Raw genomic sequence first — 19,585 nt, forward strand, 5'->3', positions numbered from 1 at the left:
TGCATCACTAAGCAAACTGTTCGCTTCACTTGATGTACTTCCTACTTTAAAAGAGTTAGAGAAGCCACATGTCACATTAATTTTACTTAATTATTCAACAACAACAGGAAAATAATAATGATAAAACTTATATTTCGATTCGTTTTTTCACGTCTGGAGTCCATAATATGTTTACTACTATAATATTTTAGACTAGTTTTGAAAGTACGTTTACGATACGTTTCTTTACAAAAGACGTGCTCCCAAGCGGTATGTCTGCGGACTCAAACCGCTAGAAACCAGGTTACCGATACCCATGGTAGGCAGAGCAACGATAGATCCATTGTGCAGCTTTGTTCTTAATTTCAAAAAACAAAACAAACTTAATTTCAAAAAACAAAACAAACTATAACTTAATAATAGAGTTTCTTATCACTCCTTCACTGATTGAATGACTCATTCCTTACTTTTATTAATAATCGATCAATTAATAACTCACTCTGATGCTTTATACAATGCTGCATGTTTAGGTATACAAGGTGCGTTTGGTATATATACTAGTAGGTTTAGGGATACAAGGTGTGTTTGGTATATATATCAGTATATTTAAGTATACCAGGTGTGTTTGGTATACACACAGTATGTTTATGTATACAAGATGTGTTTGGTTTGTTTGTTGTTGTTGTTTGTTTTTTTTTTAATTTCGCACAAAGCTACTCGAGGGCTATCTGTGCTAGCCGTCCCTAATTTACTAGTGTACGACTAGAGGGAAGGCAGGTAGTCATCACCACCCACCACCAACTCTTCGACTACTATTTTACCAACGAATAGTGGGATTGACCGTCACATTATAATGCCCCACAAGGTGTGTTTGGTATATCTAACAGTATGTTTAGGCACACAAGGTGTGTTTGGTGTATCTAAGAGCATGTTTGGTTGTACAGGATGTGTTTAGTGTATTTAACAATGTATTTAATTGTACAGGATGTATGCAGTGTATTTAACAATGTATTTAATTGTACAGGATGTATGCAGTGTATTTAACAATGTATTTAATTATACAGGATGTATGCAGTGTATTTAACAATGTATTTAATTCTACAGGATGTATGCAGTGTATTTCACTTATGTATTATGAGAATTGTTTCGAGATGTTCCATTTCATTTCCATGCATTCTTTTGTAGTCAGTAAGAATTTAATAAGTTAGTGTTAAGTACTGTAAAATGGTGGACATTGAACAAGTTTCTAACTATTCAGTCATTTTACTTCGTTTGATTGAGAAAGTTTTTAATTCTACAATCACTTAACTTGGCTTGCTTGAAAAAATATTCTAATAGTTCAGTCACTTTACTAGGCCTGACTGGAGAACCTTCTAATATTTCAGTCACATTACAAGATTTGTTTGAAAAAGTTTTTAATTTTACACTAACTTCACTAGGACTGATTCAAAAAGTTTCAACTGTTCAGTCAATTTACTAGGTTTAGTTAAAAATGTTTCGATTTTCCAGTCGCTTCACTAGGCTTAACTAAACAAGCTTTTATCTGCTCAACCATTTCACCGTGCTTGGTTGAATAAGTTTCTAACTGTCCAGTCACTTTACCAAACTAGAAACCGTGACTTTAAGGCTAGTATTAAACACGAACAGAGGTGGAGATCCAGTTTCTCTAAAATATTAAATTCGTTTTACGGTAGACAAAATTATTAATACGGTGAATGATAGGTTTTGTGAATAAACGTTTCCTTTCATTTTCAAAGAATTTCTGGAGCTCCACCAATGACCGTGGGGGAAGCCACAAAGTACCACAAGACAGAACGAGGAGTAATGACACAATGACGACGTCATGCACGTACACCCTTCTGCTTGCTTTCGTCATCTCCGAATTGAAGGCGCCAATGTCTTCTGCGTTGTGTGGAGTTTCAGAATTTTCCTGCGATAATGGCAAATGCGTACGGCAGAACATGTATTGTAACGGCCGGGAAGACTGTGGCGACGGCAGTGACGAGCCCCGTGGATGTGTAGGTAAGAACGACGTTATATAGATCAATACAACAACAAAAACACAGAACAATAAATATCAAATAAAAATAAATAGTTCTCTTTATTTACTGAGAAATGAAACTGTTTCTAATATACTGCATTATTTCTACTTACAAGATGGATGGGTTATTAAAACGTGAGATAAAAATATTAACAGATAAGTGTGTTTTCATATAGCATAGCCACATCGGGTAATCTGATGAGTCCGCCGAGGGAAATAAAACCCCTGATTTTAGCTATTTGAATCCGTAGACTTACCGTTGCATCAGCGGGGAACTAACACATTACTGATAAAGCATAATTGTTTCATCTAAGTGGAATATGAGAAAGGTAACATAAGGATCACCCCAAGAGGCAAATGGTTTGGTTTGTTTTGAATTTCGCGCAAAGCTACTCGAGGACTATCTGCGCTACCCGTCCCTAATTTAGTATTGTAATACCAGAGAGAAGGCAGCTAGTCATCACTACCCACTGCCAACTCTTGGGCTACTCTTTTACGAAGGCGAAACGTTTTCATTCACCTCTTGAGGTCCGGTATGGTCAGGTGGTTAAGGCAGTCTACCCGTAATCCGATAGTCATGGGTTCGAATCCCCATTACACCAAATATGCTTGTTCTTTCAGCTGCTGGGGCGCTATAAAGTGACGGTAAATGCCATTATTCCTTGGCGGTGGGTGGTGATGACTAGTTGCCTTTTCTCTAGTCTTACACTACTAAATTAGAGATGGCTAGCGCAGATAGCCCTTGTGTAGCTTTGCACCAAACAAATAAAACGTTTCGCCTATGTGATAGATAAAACTAAGTAGTTTTATAATTTTAGAATAACGTAGGAAGTAAGTAAAACCTTTTCGTCTATATACAGTTTTAGGTGGGTAAAATTGATTCACGGCATTTAACATTAATTGTTTTTAAATATTGCGTAAACGAGTATATTTTATCCTAGTTACTCTTAGAAATAAGAAAATGTGTTAACATGTTTAACAAATAAGTAACTGGAAAGGCGGAGTGGTTGAGTTTTAAACACATCTTACTTTCCTTGGTTCTGATGCTGGAGAGACAGAAAAGTCACGTGGTCCGAAAATACGTAGGATTTTCACGTAATATCGTTATTTTGTTGTTTCTGGAACCTCTTTGTAGCCCGACATGGCCAGGTGGTTAAGGCACTCTACTCGCAATACGAGATTCGCACGAAACATATTCGCCTTTTCAGCCGTGGGGACGTTATAATATACGGCCAATCCCATTCTTCGTTGGTAAAATAGTAGCCCAAGAGTTGGCGGTGGGTGGTGGTGACTAGCTAAATTAGGGATGGCTAGCTCAGATAACCCTCGTGTAGCTTTGCGCGAAATTCAAGAAACCAAACCATATGGTGTTTCAAAGTCAGAGATAGTTATGCTTGAGTGTTAAAGATCTTTGACCTGAATAATTGTCCATATAATATCATTTATTGTTGAAAACACTGAATACTAACTTATTGTTATCTTTATTGTTTTAGTATTGATAGATATTAAGATGTTTAAATACTTCAAAACAATATTTATGTATTTACGACATTTTTGAGAGGTTTAAGATAAATAGTGTACTCCCTTATACCTCTTTAATAAGTCAAACAAAGACAAAAACAAACACGAATACCCTCGTTGCATGCAGGCAAGGTAGAGCCTCGTCTACTACAATGGTATTTTGCAGTTAAAGTCGAAACATCCCTTGGCAACGTGAACAAGAGAACTCATACAAATTTAGTGTGATCAAAAATCACACGTATTCATAAATTTCTCCCGAAGTATATTTGGAAAGGAGCGACAAACCAATTGAAGTATGTTGTTGTATTAGACAAAACACACGTATTATCATGTATCAAAAATACGTACAGTAGTAATGAAACAGCATGGAATGTGTTTCTTAAGTAGATGTATAGTGTTTACAAGTTACAGATAGAATGGTTAATTACATTTCAGGAAAGTAAAATCTCCATGGTAAATATGGTGGAAGCACCACAATGTAGGGAAGTAGTCATGGTGAACATGATGGTTTCTTAGCAAGATTCAAGTACAAACGGAAATTCATGCTGGTTGTACCATCTGCTTTCATTTTTCACTCACTTCTAAGCGTTTGGTTTGGTCAAAATATCATCAGAACCGGTAGACTGCGCACAACTAATGGACTTTGGAGAGCATGTTAACTTACGTGTTATTAGGCTTATGTTTTATCACGGGACGTCACTTTGATAAAATATGCTTATAATATTAGATTTGAAGTTAAGGAGATATCTAGTTGGTAAAACAGTATTCCCATTGCGCGTGTTTATTGTTAGGCTTAGAGTACCTAATACCTAAACTTTGGTAAAACATGTTCCTGATTGTTTGTTTTTGAAATTAAGTATAAAACTATACAACGGAACATCGGTGTTCTTCCTACCACGGGTATCGAAATTAAGTTTCTTGCTGTGCGTGTCCGCAGACATGCGGTTGTGCTAGTGGGGGACATGTTTCTGGTATCGCGTATTTAATGTTAGGTTTCGAGTACCTATTACCTAAATTTGGTAAAACATGGTTCTCATATCTCCTGTTTATTGTTAAGTTCAGAGTACCTAATAACTAAATTTGATAAACGTGTTTCTGATATCGTGCTTTATTGTTAGGCTTAGAGAACATAATACTCAAAGTTGTAAAAACGTGATTTCAATATGACGTGTGCCCGGCTTATGCCTAACATATGGGTTAGTGCGTTCGACTCGTAATCTGAGGGTCGCGGGTTCGAATCTCCTTTGCACCAAACATGCTCACCCTTTCAGCTGTGGGGGCGTTATAATATGACGGTCAATCCCACTATTCGTTGGTAAAAGAGTAGCCCAAGAGTTGGCGGTGGATGGTGATGATTAGCTGCTTTCCCTTTAGTCTTACACTGCTAAATTAAGGACGGCTAGCGCAAATAGCCCTGGAGTAGCTTTGCGCGAAATTCAAAATACAAACAAACAGTATGACGTGTTTATTATTAGATTTTAACTATATGATATATCTCTTTGGTAAGACAGTTGTAACGTTATATGTTTATTGTTAGGCTGAGAGCAGTTAATACTTAACTTTGGCAAAACATTTTTGTTGAGTTTGAAGTTCGATGTATTTTACTTCGACACGACATTTTCCTAATATAATACGCTTATTGGTAGGCTTAGCTTACATATTACTACATACGTAATTTTGTTAGGCCTTAAATGCTTGGAATCCAATTTCGAACTTGTTTTTGCCATAATATACTTATAAAGAAACACGTAATATTTTTTGATTACTTTGAACTTTAAAAATTATACAAGGTTTTCAGTTAAGTCGCTTGAAATGTTTTTTAGTAACCCACACCCCTACGGTTTGAAATACAAGAAAAAATGCTTTCATTGGGCTGCAAACGTGTGTCCCATAAACAGTTTGAAATTATTATTCAAATAGATCAAATATTTATATTTATCCCAAGTATAAAGCTTTTTACAGTTTTATTGATTGTAGTCTAATATTATTTGACTAAATTATTATGTCTGTAATGTTAACGCCAGTTGTTGTCTAACATCAATAAAGTAAAATTATTAACAATTAACTTTTATTTTATCATAACCGTATATTACTCAGTTTTATCCAACGTTTCGTTTTTAATCAGGAAAGTCTCGAATAGAACTGTTTTCTGTATTGGTATTAGCTAGAATTCGATTTTGGGTTTTCTTGATGGAAATGTTCGTATTTTAGCCACTATATGACCCCGCTGATTGATAATATAGGCTACTAACCATTACAACGATCGCCGCAACCTTATCGCAAGTTGTTACTTGTTAATTTTTGCATTGAACGATTCGAGAAATACCTGCCCTGACTGTCCCTAATTTTTTAACTACTCAACTCTACTTACTGTCAACTCGTAGGCTACTCTAATCGAATAGGGGACTTGACCGTTGCTCTAACCCACCCACAGCCCCAACGTACGTAGCGCAATTCTATTTATTTTCCAGCAAATCCTCGGATCCACAGTCTGGCACGCTAATCACTGGGCCACGCTTGACCCTTACCATAAACACTTAGCAACAATCATATGAGTTGTTAAACTGGCATGGTGTATTTAACAGTTATGTTACATGTAAGTGATTCGTACAACTGGAAAATAAAGAGAGTTGATGTAAAAAGAAAAGTATTAGTAATTTGTTATCGAAACTCAGTTTCTAGCATTGTAAGTCCGCTGATATACCGCTGTGCCACGGGGGGGAAGGCTTCGTAAATAATGACTTTTATCGTGTGTCTTTGAATTACTTTAACGGATAATTGGTTTGTTTTTATGAACATCGTTCGTTGCTTAAATACCACAAAAATAACGTAATTAAAAGGCCCATTAATATTAAAGCTTTTCTGGAATTTACTTAATGAACTGATTACAAATTACTGAAGTTTAAGAGAAAAAAATATAAAAGGCCAACTCATTAGTAACCATATTGATTAACTGGCTGATGTTTTCATTAATGTTGTTTAGAATTTTACATTTTACTAAGAGTTAACATATTGTTCAATTAGGTATTTTAATGCGTTTTGTTAGCGAGTCATAAATCACCAGAAACTGTGCCATTCGTACATTCTCTTTTAAAAGTTTGTTTACTTTATTAATTTCGCGCAAAGTACGAGAGCTATCTGCGTTAGCTGTCCCTAATTTAGCCGTGTAAGACTAGATTGAAGGCAGTTAGTCATCACCACCCTCCGTAAACTCTTGGACTACTATTTTAAAAACGAATAGTGGGATTGACTGTCACATTATAACGCCCCCACGGCTGAAAGGGCGAGCATGTTTGGTGTGACAGGGATTCGAGTCCGCAGCCCTCAGATAACGAGTCTAACATCCCCAACCACCTGGAAATGTCGGGCTTATGTCCAGTTATTTATTCACAGTAATAATTAAATTTAAACAGCAAACTTAATGTATGTTTATTTCTTATTAAGCGCAAATTATATATATATGGTGGGCTGTCTATTTTCTGCCTATTTTTAATATTGAACTTAAAGGAGGATTACTGGCAGAAAAGTAGTATTTATCAAAAGTTTTTTCAAATTACACAAGAACCTCAAGAAGTAATTGTCGTTACTTTCGAGTCGTAATGATGTCAGTAGCAGTTTGAATATAGTGAAGATTAGGCTTATTTTAAAAATGGATCGAGGCTATTGTGTGATACGTAGTTTGTGGAGGACTTTTAGAAGAGTACTTTGAATTTGTCGTTTCGGTTACGTTGCGCACCGAAGAACGAATTTAAAAAAAGGTCAAATTTTAACAATTCTTTAAACTTTTGTTAAAAATATTAATTTAACATTCAATTAGTGTAGATTAAAACACATTTTATTTTTCTATAATGAAGATATATGAAGAATAGAAATACATAGCTAATTAAACTACAAGGATTTGCTTCACAAAAGAATTTCCGAAACGTATGTTTTTTTACTGTTTAACTTAAAGAAATATTTAAACATTAATGAATTTTCTGATACATCAACAGCTGACACTGATGATATCGTTAGATTAATAAAAAAAATTATTACCTTAAATTTTCATGTCTATATTGACGATGTTAGCAATTTTCTGCACTTATTTAGATAAGGTTTCGTTATGTAGTTTGTAATTATTAGACCACCTTAAGGGCTACTTTATTTTTCTTTTTTAGACTAATAGGAAAATCAGCACGAATTACATTATATTCTCTGTGTTTTGTTTCGTTGACGATTTGTTTGTTCATTCATAAGCTCAGGAAATGAAATTAATGTACTATGAAGAAAAAACCCAACAACAAACAATTTTATTTAATTCCAATTAAACTCATTAGGGTTAACAAATGTAATGAAAATCGCATTTGACGGCAGCTGTTAGGCCTAATGAGGTTTCTTGTTAAGCCTAATTTAGGTGTTCCACATCATTATATTAATTACAGTTATTCTTTTCCTTATCTATGGGATAATTCAAAATAACAATACTAACAACGTTTACGTTAGTTATATGTTGGTATGGTTCTAGTCATTAATCATTCAACTCAACGATAAGATGTTATCGAATAAAAGCAAGCATTTTCAACAGCTTCCTAATTGTACAATTATTCTTTTACTACTTTCCTTGTATATTTCAAAAAACGAAACTTTAAAAGCCTAAAACAACTGAGAATCATCGCATGAAAATGACAACAAACATTAAATTTAATTTCAAGTTCGGAATACGTAAAGAAACAGCCAGTATTAAAGTAATTTTCTCGATTCGTCTTTTTTATTTTTAAACATTCTAGTAGATGTCTCTGCTCAACAGCAGATTTTGAAGCGAAAGAATAGAAGTGAGACATCTAACTAGTAAAAAAAAACACTCATTGACCGACAGGGGCGTAGATTTTTTACACCCGATGGGGGGATGATTTTTGCAACCACTTATGTGGAATGTTCAATTTGCAAATTGGTAATCTCTGATTACGTGAACCTGAAAGCTATAAACATGCAGTCACAAAGTAATCCTGTTGCCACGATAGTTGGATGTATACTTAGGCCTACTGACTGATACTTACGAAGTTACGAACTATATATAACTTAGATCGAAAAGCTTAGAAGCATGCCTATATTAAAGATGTATATTTTGGCTACTGAAAAAGCCTACATCTAGGCCTAATTATGTAATTCGATTGATAAGAACACGAGAACCACAAGAACAAACATACAATTTGTAAGCTTGTGATACAATAAAATAATTCAACAGACCAAACTATAGGGGGGATGATTGTATGCACCATACCCCCACCTAAAATGAAGAGGGGATGTATACCCTCCATCCTCCCCCCAGGATCTATGCCCCTGTTGACCGATAACTTTTAGGTGAACACTACTGTCAGATTGATTACTGGGATATGACTGTCACTCTCATAAAGCATCCATAGTCCTAGAATACGAAGTATGATATCTTCTTTGTTTGTGGCGGTGAATAACAAGGTGCGAACCACAGATGCATCGTCTCCTACCCTAACGCCCCCAGCCCAGCATGGCCTGGTGGTTAGGGCGGTTGACTCGCAGTCGGAGGATCGCGGTTAAGAAACCCTGTAATATCAACATGCTCGCCTTTTCAGCTGTGGGGGCGTTATAATTTTACGGTCAATCCCATCATTTGTTAATAAAAGAGTTGGCGGTGAGTGGTGCTGACTAGCTGCCTTCCCTATAGTCTTACACTGCTAAATTAGGAACAGCTAGCACAGATAGCCCTCGTGTAGCTTTGCGCGAAATTCAAAATAAACAAACAAACAAATGAACGCCTCTACCCCAGTGGTATGTCTGTGGTCAGACACTTCTAAAACCAGATTTCGATACCTGTGGTGGGCACAGCACAGATAGCCCATTGTTTAGTTTTGTGCTTAATCCCAAATAAACTAAATAAGTAAACCATCCTACAGACTGCCAGGACTTGGCCGCCTCCTTTCTTTTATATATTTTTTATTCAAGTTAAACAGCCAAATTTTACTTTTAACCTAGTTTTATTTTGTAACTAAGTACAAAGCTACACAATTGGCTATCTGTGCTCTGCCCTCCACGGCTATTAAAACTCGGTTTTATTCTAATGTTGTAAGTCTGAAGACATACCGCGGTGCCATTGGGGACTCACTTTTGTTAAAAAGTTAAAACCAATTAACTTTATTCAGTAGTAGACCAAGTCTGACTTACAGTTCTTATGTATATTTGTAGCACGTGATTTTGTCACAAACATCCTAGAAACAATTATATCCATGTATGACTGTCTCTAGAACTGGCAGACAGCAGGATGTTGCTGTGGTAGAACTCTGGATTTTGGAGCTGTTGAACCGAGTTTAAATCCGTGTGATACTACAGAACATTTATTTTAATTCGAGTTGTAGGTACATTAAAAGAGTGGCAGGCGATCTCTTGTTGTGAGTATTAGGGTGCCTGCTGACTGGTTTCAAAAGTAGGGACTGCGGGAGATAGGATGAGTAGCTTTTCGTTATTAATTCATGTGTTTAATAGCTGTTATTTGTTCCTTTCGTTATGACTAATCAGAAACAAACATTCTCTTCTCCACTCAGAAAGCGGTAGACAAAGCATCTGTTTCTTGCAGAGATTACAATTTTGTAAAGTTTACATAGAAATAATATGGAAGCAGTTTATTACTGTACTAGCTTTGTTTGTTCTTAAGTACAAACAATGTGTTTGTCTGCTCTGCCTTCTACGAGTACCGAAATCCAGTTTTTGATCGTCGTAAGCCTATAAACTTACATTAAAGGTTTGTTAATGTATGGGTGGTGATAAATACATTATACACGCACGCATATATTTAATTCGTTGCTTGCAAAGTTTACATAGTTTGAGAGCCATTCCGAGATCTACTAGTTTGTAATTACATCCTTTATTGTAGCATGTCTAACCCAAGGGATTAAGTCTAAGTTTGTTTTGAATTTCGCGCAAAGCTAAACGAGGGCTTTCTGCGATAGCCGTCCCTAATTTAGCAGTGTAAGACTAAAGGGAAGGCAGCTAGTCATCACCACCCACTGCTAACTCTTGGGCTATTCTTTTATCAATGAACAGTCGGATTGACCGTCACATTATAACGCCCCCACGGCTGAAAGGGCGAGCATGTTTGATGCGACGGGGATTCAAACCTTCGACTCTCAAATTACGAGTCGAGTGCCTTAACTACCTGGCCATACCAGACATTAAGTCTAAGCAAGACATCAATAAAATTTGTTATTTAATATTATTCTCGAAAAAAATAGTTAGTTACAGAAACTGGTATACTGTACAGGGTATTTGGGACAGAATTTGGGTCTATCTTTTAAGCCCATGCTGTTTAAAATACAACACAAAAATTGAAAGACTGAATTTTACATTTTAAAATGTTTTCAAAGACTACATGTCAAATATTATATCCACAATAAAAATATTTTCACTAGAATATACATCTGGCTTCCAAGTGGCTCAGTGGTAAACCAGAAAGCTTATAATACTTTTAACCAAGAATCGATACCCGTGGTTGGCATATCACGGATGGTCTATTGTTTACGTTTGTGCTGAACAACAAACAAACAAAACTAAAATATACATTCAGATTACTGTTGTAAAAGCGGAACTCAATCTTTTTAAATAGCTTAGTGTCTCAGATCTGCTTAGAAAAAAATAAAAAAATGCAGATTCTGAGCAATTGGGTGTAAAGGAAAAAACTTTACTGTTGTTCATTCGTTTTACTACTCATACAACTGTGAAGCGAAGATTTACTATTGATAAAAACGTGTCAATAATGGCTGTATACAACTGTGAAACGAAGAGTTACTATTTATAAAAACGTGTCAATAATGGCTGTATACAACTGTGAAACGAAGAGTTACTATTTATAAAAACGTGTCAATAATGGCTGTATACAACTGTGAAACAAAGAGTTACTATTAATAAAAACGTGTCAATAATGGCTGTATACAACTGTGAAACGAAGAGTTACTATTGATAAAAACGTGTCAATAACGGCTGTATACAACTGTGAAACGAAGAGTTACTATTGATAAAAACGTGTCAATAATGGCTGTATACAACTGTGAAACGAAGAGTTACTATTGATAAAAACGTGTCAATAATGGCTGTATACAACTGTGAAACAAAGAGTTACTATTGATAAAAACGTGTCAATAATGGCTGTATACAACTGTGAAACGAAGAGTTACTATTGATAAAAACGTGTCAATAATGGCTGTATACAACTGTGAAACGAAGAGTTACTATTGATAAAAACGTGTCAATAATGGCTGTATACAACTGTGAAACGAAAAGTTACTATTGATAAAAACGTGTCAATAATGGCTGTATACAACTGTGCAACGAAGAGTTACTATTGATAAAAACGTGTCAATAATGGCTGTATACAACTGTGCAACGAAGAGTTACTATTGATAAAAACGTGTCAATAATGGCTGTATAAAACTATGAAACGAAGAGTTACTATTGATAAAAACGTGTCAATAATGGCTGTATACAACTGTGAAACGAAGAGTTACTATTGATAAAAACGTGTCAACAATGGCTGTATACAACTGTGAAACGAAGAGTTACTATTGATAAAAACGTGTCAACAATGGCTGTATACAACTATGAAACAAAGAGTTACTATTGATAAAAACGTGTCAATAATGACTGTATACAACTGTGAAACGAAGAGTTACTATTGATAAAAACGTGTCAATAATGGCTGTATACAACTGTGAAACGAAGAGTTACTATTTATAAAAACGTGTCAATAATGGCTTTATACAACTGTGAAACGAAGAGTTACTATTGATAAAAACGTGTCAATAATGGCTGTAAGATATTCTCTTTCAGAATCAACTCTTAAAACCGATATTTATTAGTTTATTAAAAATATAGGTTCCATTTTTTGAAATATAGCATAACATTTTATTTCGAACACTTTTCATATTGTCTTTCCTAAACAGGCTGGCTACTAGTAATACTACACGAAACAATATTAAAATAAAAAAATCCCCATAAGGTTTTATACAAAACACTAAACAAAAAATATTGTCTCGACAACTATTATTACACAAGTCTATCAATTTATTTATCTTATTTCCGATAAAAAAAAAAAAGAGAACATTGTACTGTTTGTTCTTGAAACGTTGACGATGTGACGGTAATCTTAGGGTAACTTAATAACTAATAGTAGTTGACACCCGCCTCTTTACCCTACGAAATTCATGTTTCCTACTGTTGCAGTGTAACTACGGAATACATAGGAAGAATAAAACGAGAAGAGAAGAAACTATATTTTATTAGTCCAGACAGAACTGACATACGAGGCTGAACGTGTTTTGTTACAGATTTTTTCTCCGCTACACACTGTAAAGTATAACAGATACGATCTTATGGGGAGTGGCTTGAGGAAAATAATATATATTTTGATAGTGCAGAGAAGCAGGTTTTAAACCTTCGCTTCAAGCTACTAAGTCTGTTTAGATAAGCAGAAGATGGTGTTGAGAGTATATAAAGCAAGCCGGTTTACGAGTTGTTCCCTGACGTGTCTGTTTTATTACCGATCGGAATACATCGACATCAACTTGTTTTTCTTCTACAATGAGATGATCATTATATGTCATGCGGAAATTGCGTGCGAAATATTCCATACGGCACGAGTATTCATGTCTCTCACGAATTCTGACCGTTAATTTTCAGTGTCGGTTAATTTTAAGAATGAAATTGCTGATAGTTTTATTATAATTTCCTCACCCACACATTACCTCATCCTTGGTTTACAATCTATACTTTATCGCTATGTGTAATACAATACAGCTTTTTCAGACGTCATAAAACCTCTAAGTTGACGGGTATTAGAGTCATAAGTATATCTAACAACTTCTAGACACGAAAAATCTACTGTAATAGTTATTAATATCACAAAATCTATATAAATAAACGTTAATATGTGTGTGTGTCTGTGTATCCGTTCCTCATGCGTTTTCACACTTCTTGACCAATCAGCATTAAACTTGACACAGTGAAACAAAATGATATAAGGAGAATCTTGATGGGGGGCTTAGCCCCTCACCTAACTGCATATCTAATTTTGGAAGAATTACCAGCTCCAGTTAGTATATCATAAGAGTTATTGACACCATATAAAATCTATCATGGTACTTGTGAATAGCATAAAGCATACCATTAAAGTTACTGATATAATGTCACAGGACTTTATGTCCGCCATGAAAACTATACATAAGTAAAGAGTATAGCATGGCAGAATAAACGATAGCTACACGAGGGCTATCTGCGCTAGCCATTTTTAATTTAGCAGTGAAAGACTAGAGGAAGGCAACTATTTTATCACCACCAGCCTCCATCTCTGGGACGCTTTTGTGCCAACGAATAAGGGGATTAACCGTAACATCATAACGCACCTGCAGATAGAGGGGAATGCATATCTTATGCAATCACATGAACATTCCCATGTAGATTTTTTCATTGCAGAGCGTTGATTGAAGAGAGGTGCTCTGAATGATTTAATTAATACAACAATACGTCAATAGCTACAAATAGGACATGACCCAAAGATGAAAAACTGCAACATTCTTCCACACCTTACCAAAACATATACAGCTAAATCTGGGAATTGAAGTAAAGATAACAACTGTAACGTTTGGACAAGTTGTGTATTCTCTAAAAATTGTACAACTACAAATTAAATGACTTTAAATAAATGGATAATCTTTAAGAGATAAGAGTTCAACATTTCGGCAAGTTAGTTTTGTGAGAAATGACCACAACGTATTGTAAAGGGCTTAAAGCGGGAAATGATATAAGGATAAAAATTATGACGTTTCAGTAAGATTCTATAAGCGACAACAAATCAATAAACACCTCTTGTGAGAGAAAGAAACAGTGACGTTCTGATATACTGAAATATTTTAGGGTGAGTAATGGGAGAATATAAAGCATTACCTCAGTAAGGAAGCACATTATGCTAATACTTTAACGATAAAGTAGCAACGAACGATTTTCTAGGCATAATGAAGAAACTTATTGTTATGGAAACACACTACTTCTTTTTCATAATACACTGTATTGATTTCTCTGCTGTCACAATAGTTAGTACGTTCCCCTCTAAAATATATCACTTCACTATGGTTATAAATTATTGTTTACAAACTCATTATTATTACTGGATAATTAATGATAGAATGTTTATTATTTCTTATTGGACATGTTCTTTAATTTTCTACTTATAGATAATATGTTTGTTTGTCATTAACAACAAACTTCCCCGTGGTGCAGCGGTATGTCTGTGGACTCATATAACGGTAGAAACTGGGTTTCGATACCCACGGTGTACAGAGCACAGCTAGCCCATTGTGTAGCTTTGTGCTTAATTCCAAACAAACACTAACCACAAACCTACACAACTGGATATCTGTGCTGTGCCCACCACGGGAATCTAAACACGGATTTTAACATGATAAGCCCGACAAACGTGCCACTAGAGGGCAGCACCAAATATGGAAATAGTAGACGATCGCATGAAAAGGTGCTAGGCTTTCTTGTTTCTCCTATATGATAACCAGAGCAGTTTGAATACTTAACTTCAAATAATATTAGGAATATAATTATTATAACTTTTTTTAGTTAAAAAAGTTCTCAGGTGTCTTACCTGAAATATAATTCAAGTTTTTGTTATTGAAATATGAAACACGAATCATTACTCCAGTGAACCCTTTAGAATAGAATGTACATAGAATGTTTTCTCGGTGGGTCAGCCTTTCAGCCGTAGAGGCGTTATTATGTGACCATTCGTTGGAATAAAAGAAACTCAAGAGTTAGCGGTGGATGGTAGTGACAAGCTGCATTCCCTATAGTATTACATTCGTACATTAGAGACGGCTATCGCAGGTAGTCCTCGAGTAACTTTGCGCGAAATTCAAACTAAACCAAGCCTTTAATTCGTGGGTGATGGCGGTGCTCAGTTTGCTGTGGCTGTGGCTTTGAAATGCTTGATTATACAGCAACAAAACACCTTGAGCAGTATGTTTAGTCAAACACTAAACAAAACCCCTTCAGTGGTATGTTTAGTCAAACAGCAACAAAACACCTGAAGTAAATGGTATATTTTATCATAAAAACGATCTTGAGTATTAAGCCAAATAGCAACAAAATGTCTCATTTGAAATGTTAATTGTTAAGAGTAAAGAACTGGGTTTAAATATAAGAGAAATGAAGGCAGTCCCTAGTAAAATACTTCAGTAAATAAAAGTTGGTTTTCATATGTTATTTGAAGAAGTATTTTCGTGATCTTAAAGGAAAAGAAAAAAGTAAAAAAACTTAAAACACCGTGTAATGGAAATTTGAGTGAAAAAAAACTAGATTCGTCACTACAGGAAACGAAAATGTCAAGTTTATAAGTTTGAATTTGAAGAAAGAAGGAATTTCAATGTGGAAGAAAAAAGAACAACACATGTTTTTTAGCCAAACTGGTGTTTGGCGATAACCTGAAAAAATATTTTCGTTTCTTTAGAAGAAATGTGAACGCCTGAAAGATTATAACGCTAAAATCAACAACCTGATAACCTGAAAAAATATTTTCTTTTCTTTAGAAGAAATGTGAAAGCCTGAAAGATTACAACGCTAAAATCCAAGTTTCGATCACCCCTTAGGTAGCTTTGCGCCTAACAAAAGCCAAACCTTAAAGAATTGTAACTGGTATGAGAGCACACCAATGAGAGCCAATATCAATTCTCTTAGCAATAGGATTACAAACAAAAAGAAAACACCATATATTTTCTCTTTATGCAAGGATTCCTGAATCTTTAGATAAACCTATTAGTAGCCTTGATGTTAAGTTGTGAGCTTAAAGGAAGGAGCGATCATTACGGCGGTGCTTTCTATACTGTACTGTTGACTCCAGAAACGTACGGTAAAGATAAATTCAGATTTGGGTCTCCTCTAAAAAGAAAGATGGATCGACAAAGCATTTATAATAGTGACGTAGAAGTTTTAATAAATGTTATGTCGTAAATGGAAGGAAGAACCCGTGTTATCTACACAGTACTAATAGGTCGTAATACATTCACGTTTGTATGCGAACGTTTAGTTACGTGAACGCAATTCCCAGTTTTATGTAAACAGAAAAAGGGTTTTTATGTCTGACAATTCTTGAGCGACTAATAACATTTTCCAACCCATATTTTCAATTCTATTATTTGTATACAATAAAAATACACAAAAACAACAATGACTACGTTTTAAATCGTCAACAATATCTGAAAATTGAAACAACAACAATGATAATTTTCATAAAACAATAAAAAAGATAAAAATTCATTACAGGTTGGCAAATACTTATTTTTACATAAAGTAGTGTAAATAACTAGGATAGCGAGAGAATTGGATACAGAAATATTCTGAGAACCACGAGAAAAAAATATTAAAAAATAATAGATGAAACGTAGTATTTGAAGGATGTAAAAATATAATATATTTTAAAAATGAAAAATGTACTATTTTGTTAATTAAATACAATTTAAAATTTGAAAAAATAGAAAATTTTAATTACCTGTGGAATTATATAGCATATTAGTTCAGAAAAAATGTGAAATTATTTTAACTACCTGTGAAATTACGAAATATACAAAATTAGAGCTGTTGAAACTTTTAACTGTTAGTGGAATTATGGAAAATGTAAGACATGAATAATTTATTTTTTAATTACATGTGGAATTATGAAATATATAAGATCAGAATAATTTATTTTTTAATTATATGTGGAATTATGAAAAATGTTAGAGTGTGTGTGTGTTTTGTTATAGCAAAGTCACATTAGGCTATCTGCTTACTCCACCGAGGGAATCGAACCCCTGATTTTAGCGTTGTAAATCCAGGAGACAAAAATATTAGACCTGCACAATTTATTTATTAATTACTTGTGGAATTATGAAAATTATAAGATCTGAATAACTTACTTTTTAATTACATGTGAAATTACGATAAATGTAAAGTCTGAATAAGGTAAACTTTTAATTTGCTTATCACTTATTTATGTAAGTTTTTCAATATATTTCTTAATTAATGTGTGTGGTCAAGAGGGAAAAGACCAACCACAAGTACAGCGGTATGTCTACAGATTTACAACGCTAAAATCAGTGGTTCGATTCCCGTCGGAAGACTCAGTAGATAGTCCGATGTGGCTTTGCAATGAGAAAACACACAAGACGGACCAATAGAGTGCGCTCCGTGTGTTAGAATAGTGTTGTTTTTGTTATTTGTATTCAACACATGAACATGCACAGAAGATTTGTTTAACATTTCTTTTTGATATGGTACAACCAAATGTAACCAGAATAGTTATTGAAAAACACACAGACTTTAACCATATAACAGTTTTTTTTAACATATCTTAGACGATTGAATGAAATGGACAACTGTCCTCTCGTTGTGCCAAAACTCAATATCATATGACGTCTATACCAGTACTTGACCGTCACTCTTATAACACACGTTTGGTCGCAAAGTAAAGAGCACGTTATTTTCGTTAATGAGTCATGAACCATGGGTCTTTGAATTCACAACCCGGGCATATTAACAACTTGGTCACACACAGATCATTTAGCAGAGGAACTGATAAAAATGATAGAATAAGCTTTAGGAGAAGAAGATAATGCTATTTTTATATAATGTTAAAGGTCAAGAATAAGCTAAGGCTAAAAAAATCACCAGTAAGTATAAGATAGTGAGAAATAACAACTTGAATTATAAGATGAAATAAAATATGTTATATTCAGTATCTAGACCTAGAATGATGTTTCTAAAATCTTAGTAAATTTAAAACCAGGAAGGAAGTACTGGAAGTCATGCATTTGGGTATAATTCTAATAATATTTCTTCGTATATTTTTACATGTCTTGTCTATTATATTGTGTGCCTGAAATAGCCTAGTTATTATGGCGCTCCACTCGCAATCTGCGGGTCGTAGGTTTGAATCCTCTTTATAAGCACGATAAGTCTTCCAGTTTTTGGCATGAGAATAGCCCAAGAGTTGATGGTTTTGAGTAACTGCTTTCCCACTAGTTTATAATTATTAAATTAGGGACGGCTAGTGGAGATAGCCTTTAAGTAGTTTTGCAGAAAATTTAAAGCAAACAAACCAATATTGTGACTCTCGTCTGCCCCAGTGGCTCAGCGGTATGTCTGCGGACTTACGACGCTAAAAACCTGGTTTCGATACCCGTGATGGGCAGAACACAGATAGTCCATTGTGTAGCTTTGTGCTTAATTCAAAACAACAACAACGACTCTCGTCTGCTGATTGTTTCCACTGTCATCTGGTGGAATTCTAAGGAGTGGGAGTAATGCTGATAATAACTAAAATAAAAATGAAAAGAGCCACTTTGGATGTTGATTAAATTTTGTTGAAATTGTATATTATGAATATATGTATATATATGCGTATCCTCACATTCATAAATAAATGTGTATTTAAACTACCGTATAGTGCGTTACCAAAAAAAATATAAACGTCGCTTGATAGAAACGATTTTATAAATTCAATTAAATATGTCTCGACACGTTCTACGACATCTCAGAACTTAAAGTGTTTTCTTACTTTCTGTGAACTTTGTTATTTCTCATGCTAGACAGTCTCTACAACGTAGCTAGCCAGCTGTAATGTAATTTGTTCCTCACCCAACTCCAGTGGCACAACGATATGTCCGCGGAAACATAAGGCTAGTAACCGGGTTTCGATACGCGTGGTGAGCAGGGTATAAACGTACCATTGTGTAGCTTTGCGCTAACCAAAAATTGTAATGGAATTTAATATATGTATAATTTTCATCAATCCTACACAAGCAAACACATTTAAGTTCTTAATTCTGCACGAGTTGGCATTTTAAATATAAAATATTATGGTGTATTTCAGCACTAACATAACATTTAACTGAATTTTCCAAAGGCAAAGCATATTCTTCTGTGTGGAAAAGTATACATGTATAAATATTTTTTTATATATAAAATCGGAAACATGATTGTTTGTTTTTGAATTTTGCGCAAAAC

The 19,585-nt window shown here is 34.6% G+C and overlaps 1 protein-coding gene across 4 annotated transcripts in view; it reads left to right on the forward strand.

The window, feature by feature from the left end:
* The window catches only part of LOC143255011 (uncharacterized), a 56,229-nt gene that overhangs the window by 21,747 nt on the left and 14,897 nt on the right, over window positions 1-19,585 (forward strand). For 3 of the 4 annotated variants that reach the window (XM_076509999.1, XM_076510001.1, XM_076510000.1), the window contains exon 2: window positions 1,737-2,001. In XM_076509999.1, the coding sequence (XP_076366114.1) occupies window positions 1,812-2,001 (190 nt within the window). In that variant the 5' untranslated portion in view covers window positions 1,737-1,811. Of the gene's footprint in view, window positions 1-1,736; window positions 2,002-19,585 lie in introns of those variants that run through there. The other variant, XM_076510002.1, reaches the window with a different exon arrangement.

The sequence above is a fragment of the Tachypleus tridentatus genome, chromosome 7 (assembly GCF_004210375.1).
Source record: "Tachypleus tridentatus isolate NWPU-2018 chromosome 7, ASM421037v1, whole genome shotgun sequence".
NCBI lineage: Eukaryota > Metazoa > Arthropoda > Merostomata > Xiphosura > Limulidae > Tachypleus > Tachypleus tridentatus.